General features: G+C 48.5%; 1 protein-coding gene and 1 non-coding gene across 2 annotated transcripts in view; one reads left to right on the top strand and one right to left on the bottom strand.

Annotated features, from left to right (window-relative positions):
• The first annotated feature begins 10,918 nt into the window (after positions 1 to 10,918).
• Positions 10,919 to 10,990, top strand: Trnaw-cca (transfer RNA tryptophan (anticodon CCA)). The gene has a single exon. It is a non-coding gene; the product is annotated as a tRNA-Trp (tRNA).
• Positions 10,991 to 14,583: 3,593 nt separating this feature from the next.
• Positions 14,584 to 15,000, bottom strand: part of LOC119462176 (elongation of very long chain fatty acids protein AAEL008004-like) — a 4,298-nt gene continuing 3,881 nt past the window's right edge. The window contains exon 2 of the mRNA XM_037723522.2: positions 14,584 to 14,958. Coding sequence (XP_037579450.2) covers positions 14,857 to 14,958 — 102 coding nt within the window. The 3' untranslated portion in view covers positions 14,584 to 14,856. The remainder of the gene's footprint in view (positions 14,959 to 15,000) is intronic.

The raw sequence follows: 15,000 nt of genomic DNA on the forward strand, positions 1-15,000 counted from the left end.
AGTAGAGATTTTTTTTTAAGCCGCACTAATAACTTATTTTTCAGCCGAACGAGTTTTCCGGACTATTTTTCAGTCCCCACGAGCTCGGAAAATCGGTTGGCGACTGTACGGAGTGCCCTAACCTAACCGCCGCACGTTGCTACTAGCCGGAAAGTTCGAATTATCCGAATAGAGCCGCGCGGGCCATTCAAATTATCCGGTAGAATTTGCATTGAGAATGACGGGACTGCTGAAATTCTTCGAATTAACCGAAATTTCGAATTAACCGAGTTCGAATTATCGAGGTTTTACTTATGCTGAAACAAAGTTCTCCGATTTCTGTACAAGTGCCTCATAGGTGCAGGCTGCATTGTCTTCAGAATATAAAAATCTCAAATCTACTTTGTGCTTTGGTTCTGGTTTCTTGAAGGCCTCACAGTATCCGGGTAGTAATGAAAATATCGCAGGCACGGTTCTTGCTTCCTTGATACCCATGTACAATTTGTGCAGCTCTTCTGGTGAAGGAGGTCGAATGTCCATTCGTAGCTTTTTTTTCTGGACAACTGCACGGCTGCCATCTAGAAGCTGCTTTTTCCCTCTTGATGTAAAATCGATGTCTTTCAGGCGCTTAAACTGTACCTTTTCCACATATGTAGGCAGCCACGCATTATCCTTTCCCCGGTGCATGTTTTGTCACTTCTCATCCTTACGCCTGTATCCACAGCGAAGAGGCAGGCTCCAGTGTGAGAGCATGCCTCATCTACCCCTGCCATGCAGGTGCAGTGGGCGGTGAGCACACTACCATCAGCCATGCACAGGACCCACACCTTCAAGGGACCGTCTCCTAGTCTCTGGGAATGGTTTACCTGCAAATATTTAAGGCAGGATATCAAACAGCTTTTCCACACACGCACCAAATGCATTTCATCCCGGAAAGTGAGCACAAACATTATGTGGAACAATGACCACTTTTACAACTGCTCTCTGGTGTCTCAGATACAGTAGAGGAGAGCAAGCAAGTTAATCTCCGAGGTGTACAGAAAGAGGTTATAAATGATATGTTGTCTTTTGCATGAAGTCATGTTAATGCAGCAGTAGTGTAAGAAGGCAGAGCTTCAAGAAGACAGCCACGCCAAGGTGTGTCATGACTACAAAAACGAGCACCAGTGGTACCCACATCCGCACTGGGGCACCGAAAACTGCCGAAAACTGATTGCGTGGCTGATTGGTTTTGTCATCTCAAAGTGATTATGAGAGGCACTGACTGGGACGGGTAGGCCTCCGGATTAATTTCGGACACATTGGTTTCTTTAATGCGGACGCAAACCTTGACATTGCGTCATTTCGCGTTTCCATTCCCATCTAAATGCGGTCGCCGAAACCAGGCTCATCAGAATCCGCGTGCTTGCGGCAGCACAACATTTTACAGCCATCGAGCAACCGCGGCTAGCAACGCAACATTTTGTAGCTTTGCATTTTAGTATGGTTACAGGTAAATGTGGATGTTGGGCTTACCTCCCCAAGCAGGAGCACTTTTCCTTGCTGGAGCCGTTTTGTTGACAAGCTCTTGACCCAGTCACTTGTAAAAAAAGTCACAGTTTCGCCCTAAGGGCGAAGCAATGAATGCGATAGCAACACAGCAATGTCATACGAAGTAAGGTGAGCGGCTTTGGTAGCAATATGAATTGTAGTAAACATGAGCTGATTAAGTAAGCAGGTGTGCTGCGGCGTAAGTAGACCGACATGAAGAGAGACTCGATGACCACGAGAAGGCGCGTGTGAAACGGTGGTGTTGATGAGAAGCGCTTCCCGTGGGCAGCGCGTGCGAAGGGACACACCTGTAGCGCTGCACTGCCGACCCGGGCAGCATTACATGTGTAGCGTGCGTTGGAAAATGTGGCCCGACTATTACTAACTGAATGAACAAGCGTGGTGTGAGCGCACAAACAAACACGAATAGATCACACTGAATGACTGCAGACAACGACTGTCAGAACGCTGGCAGCAAGCATACGCCGCAGCGGGCGAAGGTACATGCGGTCTATCGCTTCGACGGAAACTGAGCGGCGAATGCACGGCGCATAAAGGTCAGAGCCGTGTGGAGATAAGAGACGGTGCGGACGAGCGCGGTTGTTGGCAGAGTAGAACTGCCCCCCCCCCCGCGCTCCCTCCGGCGCTGGCTTCCCGCTTCCTTGCTTGCGCGTGGGTGATTGAGTGCGTTCGCTCTCCGTGATAGCGCGCGTCCCCGCACGCTTCCGCTCGAGCATACGGCGCGCGGCGAAGATTTTATCTATAGGGAACCTCACGGCGACGACGACGCCGACGGCAGAAATGCGGTTGAAGTGTCCATATAATTGCTATCGCAATAATAATTGTGCGCCTCAAGGGACTTGAACGCTTTCATCTCCTGTAGAGTCACGAAGCTCGAGGAGTAGACAAGGTAGTTGACGATGTCCCCGTGCGTCACTTCAGGCAGGGCATCGCGATCCGTCGTCGTGTCGGTGCCCGGTCGCAGCGTGTACGGGTCAACACCATCGCACATTCGCACCTTTTCCTCGTATCGATCGAGCGCGCGCCGATTCGATTAACTGAGCGTAATATGCTGTGTTATGCCACGTACACACTAGCGGAAAAACGCGCGCGGCGCGCCGCCGGCGGCAAGACGCGCGCCGCGAAAGCAACCGCGAAACGGGTTTTTGTTGCCGCGGCAGGGATCGCTCCTGGACCGATTTTTTGCGGTTTGCCGCGTACCGCGGATGAAAGAGACCAATGAGAGCGGCCCGCTTCCGTGACGTGCGCGCGGGAAACTGGTTCCATGCGGACCCGCCCGACCGCTTGTTTCTCGTTTCGCACTATCATCTGCACGCGTGAGCACCCGGATAGTTCGAGAAGGGGAGAGGAGTCTAGTCTGTCACGTGATTGCCGCAGCGGCGCGCCGCCGGTTGGTGTGGCCGCCCTGCCGCTGCTGCGTTTTGCCGCCGGCGGCGCGCCGCGCGCGTTTTGCCGCTAGTGTGTACGTGCCATTAAACGGCTTTCCGCCAGGAGCGGGTGGCATTGCGCCTAGAAACTAAAAACACGTCAAGCCAACGACCGCGTGAATGGCACAGCACTAAACTAGGCAACAAATGGTCCTCCAACATGGGCGGCCGCTTGGCGGAGCGAGGGCCGTGACCTCACGTGCAAGCTATGTATTGCCGAAGCGCTATGCCACATGAATATTTCGGTCGTAGCCACCAACGAATTGCGGTCGGCGTGGGTCAGACCAGTGCCTCAAAAGTCCCTAAGTGATTATGTCCCTAGGCACCTAGGATCTCCACGATTGCCATGACAACCCATGTTAAGCGGGTCATGTGATCCGCAGTGCCACGCCACCGCTGTACCTATACATAAGTTGCACGTGACGTCAGTTCCTGCCTTCCGGTTTTGCGTCCGCCATTACCGAGCACATACGTCGTGGTGCCGGAGCAGCGGAGCTGTGTTTACGTCCGTGCGGCGGATCGTTTTGCTTTGTGCGTATGCTTTAATCAATTGCCTTGCGCGCATGGTGAAGGAGAATTGTGCAGGACTTTGTCCTGCATACTTTGATGAACTTGTGGGACCAACGCGGGCCAGGTACAAAGAAAAAATCGCCCTATGTGATGGCGTGGATCCATATCGGCTACCAGTTGGAGCGCAAGCCGCTGTTAATGCAAGCCTGCTACCACCGGTTACCCATGTTGACATTATAAATTATCTCGTGTTATCAACAAAATACATTATAAATTATCTAGTGTTATGTTTCATTAGATCAGATGAAGGCTACAAGTCGCTCGACTCGCACAACTACGTATTTACGAGCGGATGGGTCCGGAACCTCATTGCGAAGAAGTTGCCGTCTAAGCGAGTTGTCTTGCTTAGCCAGGTGAGCTGAATGCACTCGTCATTTCATATAGCTGTGATAAAAAAAACAGCAATAACCACATAAAGGATCGACATACATCAGCCTAAGTGAAATTGAAGCTTCAACTCGCGTCGGCCTCGCGGCGATGTCGCCGAGCGGGGATAACGTACACCGAATTTCACAATCTGGATCAGAAATGAGCCAACGCAGAGTGAAAGCAAAAGAAAAAAAAAAACACTCCTGTTTCCCTGCTATCCGTTACAGGAAAGCAGCTTTAGTGTGTCTACTGCCGAACTGTATTTTTTACTGCCCCTGAGTCCCTGTTCTTTTCCTTAAATTACTTGGGATTACCTGCAACGGGAGCACGACAGCTGCTTTCAAGACTTGTGCATGATCATTACCAGCTTCGTGTCAGCCAACAACACTGCAAACAGCAATTGTGGTGCTCAGTCACCACATTTTTTTTTCTTTGCTTTGCAGCCGAACACAAGAATGAACAACTGTTGTGAGGAATAGCAAAAAAAGAAAAAAAAAAACGATTTCATGTGATTGCTGACAGAAAATGAAGGAGGCTGTGACGGATATTTTGTTTTGACTGTTTCTCTGCAGGTAACCATTCTTGAGGTCCTTCCTGTTGATGCGCGCAAGCCAAGTACCTCTCCGATTCTCGGCCAGCGCCTTTGTGCGGTCGCACTGATTTGTTATTACCTCAGGCAAACAGTACATCCCCGAGTCTGGTCCCTTTTCATGCGATTTGCACTTACTTCTCGTACTGCAGCCAAATATTTCACAAATCGCCATTGCGACGTACGGCGTCGACGGGAAATGAGAAATCCGCACAGCTTGGCGCTGTGTCGTCTGCCGCAGTGTGCTCGGTAATGGCGGCGCCTTGCGAGATCGTATCCCAGAGTTCCGCGGTGTGACGTAGTTGCAAGTTATGTATTGTCGCGAACGGGTGCCTAAGGGCCCATTCACACTTGCGACTAGGCGAGGTCACGCGACCGATTGCGACTGGCGACCAGAAAACTACTCAAGACGAACGATGTTCACACTTACAAATGCGACCGACGAGTCGCTAAACCGAAATGTATTACGATATGCCGTTCACGTCTGCTTGAAATGTCATCGCCGCGTAAAATAAGCGTCTGCGTATACGGACGTCCTTTTCCTTCGCATCTGATTGGTTCAGCTGTTCTGCGACTGCGGTTGCGCGACTGAAAAATCGAGCAGTGAGCGACTGGCCCGAAACGGTCGCATTTCGAGAAAAGCGACCATTTGCGACTACTTGCGACTGGTCGCTTTGCGACCAACTTGGTCGCGCGACCTCGCCTAGTCGCAAGTGTGAATCGCATTCACACTTGCATTCACACTAGTCGCATTCACACTTGCGACTAGGCGAGGGGGCCCATTCACACTTGCGACTAGGCGAGGTTGCGCGACCAAGTTGGTCGCAAAGCGACCAGTCGCAAGTAGTCGCAAGTGGTCGCTTTTCTCGAAATGCGACCGTTTCGGGCTAGTCGCAGTCCCGTGACCGCAGTCGCAGAATAGCTGAACCAACCAGATGCGAAGGAACAGGACGTCCGTATACGCTGACGCTTATTTTACGCGGCGATCACATTTCAAGCTGACTGAACGGCATATCGTGAGACATTTCGGTTTAGCGACTCGACGGTCGCATTTGTCAGTGTGAACATCGTTCGTCTTGAGTAGCTTTTTGGTCCCCAGTCGCAATCGGTCGCGCAACCTCGCCTAGTTGCAAGTGTGAATGGGCCCTAAGAGGTGCGCTCTAAAAATACAGCGTAATCACTAAGCAGAGTTCGATTTTCTGGTGGCGTTGCTGTTCTTTAACTTATACGTTCGCTCATTTGAGCCGAGAAAGCTATTAATTCGCCTGACGAAATCACCGAGCGTGCTCCACAGTCGAGAACGCATAAAAAAAGTTAACAGCATTTTTTTTTTCTGAATTCGAAGGATCTGTAGCAAATGTCTCTATGCACGACGCGGCTGCAGGCCATGACGTCACCCGTTGCTTTCAGCACCTTCACTTCGCAAAAACGTGTCCCACTTGGCCCTTGGCGATTACGAAGAATGGTGTTCGTAGAGTCAAGCTGGTGTTAATATTTGCTGCTTATACATGTTTATACAAGAAGCCCACGAATACACGAAAAGTGCCTCGAGCGGCCAGTCGCGCGGCAATTTTGCGTGTATTCGTGGGCTTCTTTCACGCTTGGGAAAACACTTTTATGTAGCACGCATTGAGCAACAGAAAGCTGCATCGAGAGTTTTTCATGTTGTTTCACAGTTTTCTCATGGACACTTTTCATCTAACTATAATATTGAGAAGTTGATTAATTAATTAAGAATAAATATCTACTTAGGCGGGATGCAAAAAATAGTATATCTCAAGTGACGGCAAACACCATTACCTTGGTTCTGTCCAGCAGCATAGCATTTGCATATTTTTAAGGTTTGGCCCAAGTCAAATGAAACACACTGTATTAGAAGCATAGAAAACGACCTATGGGGAACCAGCGCTGAAACCCTAAAACTTCGCGTGCCGACAGCAGCCGCGTAACACATGATAACAAGAAGTGGAAACAGTTTTCAGCTGCACATGCTCCAACATTTCACGTCAACAAATTGACAGCTCATATTAAGGTGACGTGTCCAGTTTCTGTGTCCAAATGTGTCCAGTTTCTGAAATGACTGGACATCGGCGTGCTATACAACGTGCAGGAGCGGTTGCGCGCCGCTCGCATCGCGCATAGCCACGGACAGAGCTTGGCTGGACGCATCGGGCTGAACAAACGTTGGTAAAGGCGCTCATGTGTTATCGTTAAAAATGCCGTGACATTTTTGCGGTGTCAGGATTCGGTGTCAGGATGCTTTAGTTTAGCCCACCATAACTGCCGTAGCACCTCGTGGCCAGCGCTGGTTCCCATATGTCCCAATTCTACGTGACCACATTCTGCGTCATCACGACACAACACGTGTTGACAATACATCTCCCGGGAAACGAAACCGAACGTGTTCGTATAACTATTTAGGCCGTTCTGAGGCTTGCCAGCATTTTTTCTACGGCTTCGAGATCCAGGACCTTCATTTAATGCACGAAATGATGAGCCGAAGCTGTTATGTGAGTACTCCTTTAATACTCAGTGTTACTGCAGGCGTCAAAAATGAACGAAAATATGCGAAGTAATGCTATTCGATGAAGTACGAAAACAAAAACGGGGTCAGACTTGTAAAGCATCGCAAACAGGAACACATGAACATGCAGTGCCTTTTTTCTTCAATTGATTTTATTTTGTTGTATCTTTGCCATGATGATGTAGAATTATATTTTTTGGAACAGCTGACATGCAGGGGCATCTATTGTGCGTTTCCGCGAGGTGCTTGGGTGGCCCGGGTGCCCTGCAAAGACCCACAACCACCAAAATATGAAATACGGCAGTCTCTGGGTGCAATGGAAAAAAAAAAAAATTAGTTGGGACAGCAATTGCGCAGTACATTGTTTTGTGTGCTATTTCTCGAAACTACAGTCCTGATTCCTAGCACGGCTTGGCCTGCTTACTTGCAGGTCTATATTTTGTGGGATGCTTCTATCGTTGTTAATCAAAAGGTTAACGACTATGGTGCTGCGCTGCTAAGCACGAGGTCGCGGGATCGAATCCCGGCGGCGGCGGCCGCATTTCGATGGGGGCTAAATGCAAAAGCGCCCGTGTCCTGTACATTAGGGGCAAATTAAAGATCCCCTGGTGGTCAAATTTAACTCGGAGTCCCCCGCTACGGCGTGCCTCATCATCTAATGGTGGTTTCGGCACGTAAGACGCCAGATTTCATTTCAATTCAATTCAATTAAAAGATGGATCAGAACATTTCTGTTGTTTATATCCTTGCGGCAGCCACTGCAGATGCTGTAGTGCCGAAAAAACGGTCTTTTAACTAAGGGGGTGGGAATTTTCGACGTTCGTATCGAAAACGTCGCGATGCTCTTTTTACCTCTTGTCATTATAAGGCACGATGAAGTGGGGCGATGCTCCTTTTACCACTTGGATGGCGAGACAGTCCTATACCTAATCAGGTGGTAAGCGCCGCTGGAAGGGTGCTAGTCGCGCACGATATGAAGTTAAACGGTTAAAGCGCGAGCATCGACCGTGATATCCCGGATTTTGGATTAATGGTTGAATAGAGTTATATACTGTGTACGCTCCCTGAAAGGAGCCTATACAGTAGGCTCCACAAGCTCTGTTCCTTATTTTACCTAATGTTTTACCTATCCTATTTCTTTTACTGACAAACATTCCCAGCATCAAACTTTCTGATCCATTATTGGGAACTTTGTTTTTGAACGCACCCATTGTTTGTACGTGGTCTCCCTACTTTTCTGCCACCGAACTTTCAGTAGCCTCTTACTAATCTCGACTGAGGACATGTTTACTTTCCCCCTGTTATCGCTGAACCCAAGAGCTTCAAGGAGGCCAGCGGAGCCTAAGCCGACCACCGGATATACATTTTTACATTCTGATGAGACGTATGTTCTAACGTTCCCCTAGCTTTACCGCAGCAAGCACATGCTTTTTCTTCCTTGGCGTGCCTCGCTTTATAACTACGTGTTCTGAGGCATCCTGATCTCGATTAGAAAAGTATAGAGCTTCCATTTGAGTTATCATAAATTGTTTTTTTTTTCCTGATTTCGTTTTTTACTTCTTAGGTATAGTTATTCATAGCCGGTTTATTTTCCATTGCCGCCACCCAGGAGATTGTCTCAGCCTCTCTGAGTATGCGTTTAACATTCTTTACTGCCATGTTGCTTGCTGGTAAGCTTCCTAGTTATTTTCCTCCACCGTGTGTCAATATTTTTTCGCCGCCCTGTAAACGCCCTCTGACGGCGCAGTTACTGAAACGGCGTTTGAGTTTTAATAGTAGTATACGATAGCTTCGACCTTCGTATCGCGCGTGATTCGAATATACGAGTATTTTCGAATATATGCGAGTACGTACTGCTGCTCTGAAATATAGACGGGAAACATGCGTAAATAGCGGACGAGTTTGAGCAGTCGCACTCGACTCGGTGACCGCCGAGCGTGCTGTCAAGCGGTTCTTTCGTGTGCCCACGAGTTCGCCCAAATAAGTTTCCATGCTCGCACACTAGCGACTGCGCCCGTCATTTCCACGTGACAATATTCTGGCGCCACGTCGGATGTGCCCGAGTCTTTCGCGCGCTTTCAAACAAAATTGTTTCCAGATGCTCCCCGAACTGTGAACACCGAGGTGTCTGCGCCAACATCATCCTATGCACATATAAAACGACATAATTAATAAATAAAACAGTAAACTACAACATTGCACTTGGTGCGCCGGATCGCGCCGAGGAGTGCATGGCGCTGCACGCTACGAGGTGGTTCGCACCATTGTGCGTTGTTCAGTTCTCCAGCCACGCATTGTCTGCCAGGCGCACTTCCACAGACTCACTGCGCAGCAGTGCGCCAGACTGGAGGTCGTAAATATAGAGATGCCATGAGAGCGATCACAGCGCTCCCTCGCTTCACTGTGCAAGAACCACGCTCAGTGTAACTCCATTTCAGAGCTGGTGACACAACGTGAACAAGGGAGGGTAATAAATGAATGCCACAATGCTGCGGTAGCACCACTTCGGTTCCCTTTCTCTGGACGGCCTCCACTGATTACGCCGAAAGACGACCTCCCATCGTGGTGTTATACATATATCGGTCGCCACAAAGAAAACTACGAGGCTCCACCGACATGGCCATGGAGTTATCAATAGTGAGACTACTGTCCCTGCTGGACAGTAGTCTCACTATGGATAACTCGATGGCCAGTGATATTCCCCTTGAGATCCCAATAGATAACGATAATGCAGTATACGACGTACTGTATATAACAAAGTAATAAACTTAACGAACTAATTTTGGCTCCCTCTGCAACTTCGTTATAACGAGTATTTACTGTACTTGGCACAAATTGTTGCTGGGCGAGTTGGTACACAAATTAATGACAGCCTGAAGGGCGCGACCACGTGCATATGCTATGTATGTAGCGAAGCAAAATAAGAGAAAGACAATTACGTAGGGCAAAAAACGGAGTGCTCAGTTTGTCTGCCTCCTATTTTTCTTCGCTATACATTGTATGTGCATGCATGTGTTTGCATCCTTCAGGCTGTCGTTACTGTACTTAATTTTCCTAATTTTATTTTTTTTTAAATTCCAGAGTAGGGGAAGCGTTAATAGCCCATTTCACTGCATTCACAAACGCTGACGGCTACAAATAAATCTTACGAGCGTCATGTTATCAGGCTATTATAAAGCAGAAATAATACAGCAACCAGCGACTTTGCATAGTTTTTACATTGTACACACGCTCGCAGTAATGCGGCGAACACCCGGAATGAAGTTATGTCTCATGAGGCGGGAATAGCGTGAGCGGGACGTAGATATGGCCCCGCGATGGAAGAGTTTATAGCGGGAACGCAGCGTCTGCAGAGGAGTTTAACCCCTCCTACCTGTTTTGTCACAGTGCGCTTACACAAAAGCCTTGGGAGAAAGCATTCCTTGAGAAATACCAACTATGTCTAGGCTGTAATCTTAGGTACGGCAATTACCCCTTTAACTGAATTCCTCGCACTTGCATTTCTGGAGCGGTTACTTGTGAAAGTGTAGTTGTACCCGTGGATAAAGAAAATATGATTGAATCTTAGTTGAACTGAATGCGTCCTGGAACACCCACTCAAATTTCCCGCAACTTCAATTTATTTTTTAGTACATGTAGCGCCGCCCCTCGTCGAATTGACGAACTAAGAACTTGTCGGTGTTGGGATTAGCTACATGGTGGCGCTAGCGCATGCCACATGACCTCATTTTTCTCATAGCTGCAGTAGGCTATACAAATTTGCTAAATTTGCGAACGACAATGCTGGCGACTTCTTCACACTAACAAAAGCGTGACCACATCAAACGAAACCTACTCATCTTACAGCAGGAAGAGCGGTTAAGGCTACGACAGCCACGATCAAAGATGTGAAACGAGTGTAGATGGTCAGACTCGGTGGCGCAACGGTAGCGCGTCTGACTCCAGATCAGAAGGTTGCGTGTTCAAATCACGTCCGGGTCAATCTTTTAACACATTTTTATTGCTTCATTAGTGCTGAGGTTACAACGCGAGAGCGTTAAGGGCCCCGTGTCGCAGAATATCCGGTGTCGGCGCCGGCGTGCACCAGCTCAGGCCCAATGGAAAATTTTTGACGGGCAACATCTCCTAGACAAGTTGTTTAGGAAGTGTTGACCTCACACGGAGCCGTCGGAAATTTTAGTTATATACAATAGAAGTTGTATAAAGATTTCAAAAGAAGATTCTATAGTAGATGAAACAAAAGCGAGGAAGCGAAATAGGTGCGAGGAGGCGACTTAATTAGTGTTCATGCACGCACACATTCTCTTCCTTTGCTCGGCAATCGTCCGTCCGTCTCTTGCCTTCACACACACACACACACACACACACACACACACACACACACACACATATATATATATATATATATATATATATATATATATATATATATATATATATATAGACACAACTTACGGCATGTCTCCGAAGGAACCTTCCTTTTATTTCAAAATGGTTATCTTTAAATATTGCTTAACATCTTAGTAGAAACACCCTGTATATGATTGGTGAACGTCTTCCTGGATCCGGTTGTTTGACAGGCACTTAACCATGCGGACAGACGTTCGAAACACAATTTTTCTATTTCCAACGGTTCGGCCGGGGGTCGTACTTCGTCAGGGAATCCATGTGACTTTAATACGTGTGCTTATGTACCTTACATAGTATAGGGGTCCCCATATATGTGCTTATCGACTATCGAGGCATATACCAGTAAATTGATACCGACACGAGCAATGGTTCTGCTGTAAGGTGATTGCATATGCATGACAGATCAGTATATGCACATGTCAAACGTGGTAAAAAACAGAAAAATGCACTACAGGATAATTGCGACAACAGGTTCATAATTAACTGTGAAGTAACTAAAGTAACAAAGCAAAAAATTCCGAACAAGAAATACAACAAAGGTGGCTTCACAAAAGGTGAGTACAAACTTTTGACAAAATCGTCTTCATATATCGCTGTTGCATATTTACTCATTCCGTCTTCCCCCTTTCCCTTTTCCTCTATGCCGAGTTGCAGGCACGGTGTAGTTGCAGGTTACTGTATATGCTAGATCTTTGCCTGTTTTACTATATTGTTACGGCCTCGGGAGAGGGTTAAGGGAGTGTTTACTGATTGAGACACAAAGATGTAGCACCTTGGGCTATGCTGGCCGGAGTCAATCGTAGGAGCAACGTCGTCTTCTTCTTTCTCCTTCCCTCGCTTCCCGCACTTTTCACTGGCAGTGACCACGGCGTAACATTCCTCCGCTCCCAGACGAAGCCCCCCGGGCGAGTCACTCCTGCTTCCTTCGTGTGAACGGCTTCAAGCGGGCGACATGAGTCACCTCGGTCTTGCATGAACGACGGCCATTTGAAGTGAGACGTGCAATTGTGTAGTTCACTTCGCTTAGACGATCGAGGATAACGTACGGCCCGGCATAGTCTGCAAGTAGCTTTTGGCTCAAGCCACGTCGGCGTATTGGAGTCCACAGCCACACGAGGTCACCGGGAACGTAGGTAACATGCTGGTGTTGACTGTCGTAGCGTATTTTAGAGTGGTCTTGCGCGGCCAATGTACGTAAGCGCGCAAGTCGACGAGCCTCTTCTGCACGACACAATGTCTCTGCGATAGACAAATCGTCATTGACCACAAAAGGAAAGATAGTGTCCAGCGTATGACGAGGTTGGCGCGCGTAAAGAAGGAAGAAAGGGCTGAAACCGGTCGTTTCGTGTTTCGCAGAGTTGAAAACGTACGTCACGAACGGTAGTACTTCATCCCAATTCTTGTGGTCCGAAGCAACGTACATTGATAACATATTGATCAACGTGCGGTTTGTGCGCTCGGTGAGGCCATTAGTTTGTGGATGATAAGCTGTTGAGTGTCGGAACTTGGAGGCACACGAACGCAGCAATTCCTCCACAACATCGGCAATAAATTGGCGACCACGGTCACTTATTATCACGCGAGGTGGCCCGTGTCGGAGTATGATTGCATGAAGCATAAAATCAGAAACCTGCGCAGCAGTGGCGGAGGAAAGGGCTGCGCGTTCACAATACCGTGTCAGGTAGTCGGCACACACAATTATCCACCGGTTTCCTTTCGAAGAACGCGGAAACGGCCCGATCAGGTCTATGCCGACTTTTTCAAAAGGGGAACTGGGGGGCTTTACTGGCTGTAGGTGACCGACTGGAGCTGAGGTAGGTCGCTTGTGGCTCTGACACTGCGTACAACTGGCCACATAGGTGTCAATTGTTTTGCGCATTTGAGGCCAGTAGAATCGTTCCTTTGTGCGACTAAGTGTTCGCGCGGTCCCTAAGTGACCAGAGGTTGGGTCATCGTGCGTAACGCGCAGAACAGATGTTTGAAGAGACTGCGGAACCACAAGTAGAAAACGGGCGCCCGTCGTTGATAAGTTCCTCTTGTAAAGAAGACCATCTCGGACGCAAAATCGGCCTTCGGATATAGGCCCTTGGGTGGCAGAGAAAAAAGCGTCCAAGCTTGGGTCTTTGCGCTGCTCTGCGGCGAATGTCAAGGCATCGGGAAAGTCAGGCGACAGCGAAGCGATAAGGTGGTCAAAGTTGTCGGCTTCACAGTCCGTCGTACAGTTGTGGCATCCTAGAAAGGCAGTCCGCGTCAGCGTGTCGACGACCACTCTTGTACGAAATAGTGAACACATATTCCTGTAGACGAAGGGCCCATCGCGCGAGGCGACCGGATGGGTCACGAAGATTGACCAGCCAGCACAGAGAATGGTGATCTGTGACGATGGTGAACGGGCGACCATATACGTACGAGCGAAACCGCTGCACGGCAAATACTACCGCTAGGCATTCTTGTTCCGTCACAGTGTAGTTTCGTTCCGGCTTGCTTAAAGAACGGCTTGCGTACGCGACGACATGTTCTTTGTTTCCAGAGCGCTGAACGAGAACGGCACCGATGCCGACGCCACTTGCGTCTGTGTGAATCTCCGTTGGAGACGAAGGATCGAAGTGTCGGAGTATTGGCTGTGAAGTTAACAAAAACTTCAGCTGGCGAAAAGCGGCTTCACACTCAGGAGTCCACTGAAACGGAGAGTTCTTACGCAGAAGATTCGTCAGGGGTTGAGCGACATCCGCGAAACCGGGTATGAACCGACGGAAATATGAGCAGAGGCCTACGAAGCTACGAAGTTGTTTGACAGATTGAGGTTGCTCGAATGATTCAACGGCTGCCGTCTTCTGTGGGTCGGGTCGAATTCCATCTTTATCGACGAGATGTCCTAACACCACCGTTTGGCGCTCGCCAAAATGACATTTCTTTGAATTCAGCTCAAGACCAGCTTTTTCAATACAGTCGAGTACAATATTGAGACGAATGTTGTGTTCCTGAAATGTCCGTCCAAAAATTACGACATCATCAAGGTAGCACATACAAATCTGCCATTTTAAACCACACAGAATAGTGTCCATGAACCTTTCGAATGTAGCCGGTGCATTGCACAATCCGAACGGCATGACGTTGAATTCGTACAGCCCGTCCGGCGTAACGAATGCCGTTTTTCCTTGTCATCTGGGTGCATCGGAATTTGCCAATAACCGGCTCTCAGATCCACGGAAGAAAAGTAGGAAGCGGAATGCAGGCAGTCGATGGCGTCATCAATACGGGGCAGCGGATAGACGTCTTTCTTGGTTACGGAATTCAGTCGGCGATAGTCAACGCAGAATCTCCACGTACCATCCTTCTTCTTCACAAGAATGACGGGAGCGGCCCAGGGACTCGCGGATTCTTGAATTACTCCCTTTCCTAGCATCTCCTGCACTTGCTCGTTGATGATGTTGCGCTCAGATGGTGATACCCTGTAAGGTTTCTGCCGTACGGGATGCGCTGAAGCGGTGTTTATCCGATGACGTGTTCGAGACGCTGGAATTACAGGTATTTTGTCGCTTTTTGAAAAGTCGAACACTTTCAAGTGCTTGGAGAGAACG

This window comes from Dermacentor silvarum, chromosome 8, assembly GCF_013339745.2.
Source record: "Dermacentor silvarum isolate Dsil-2018 chromosome 8, BIME_Dsil_1.4, whole genome shotgun sequence".
NCBI lineage: Eukaryota > Metazoa > Arthropoda > Arachnida > Ixodida > Ixodidae > Dermacentor > Dermacentor silvarum.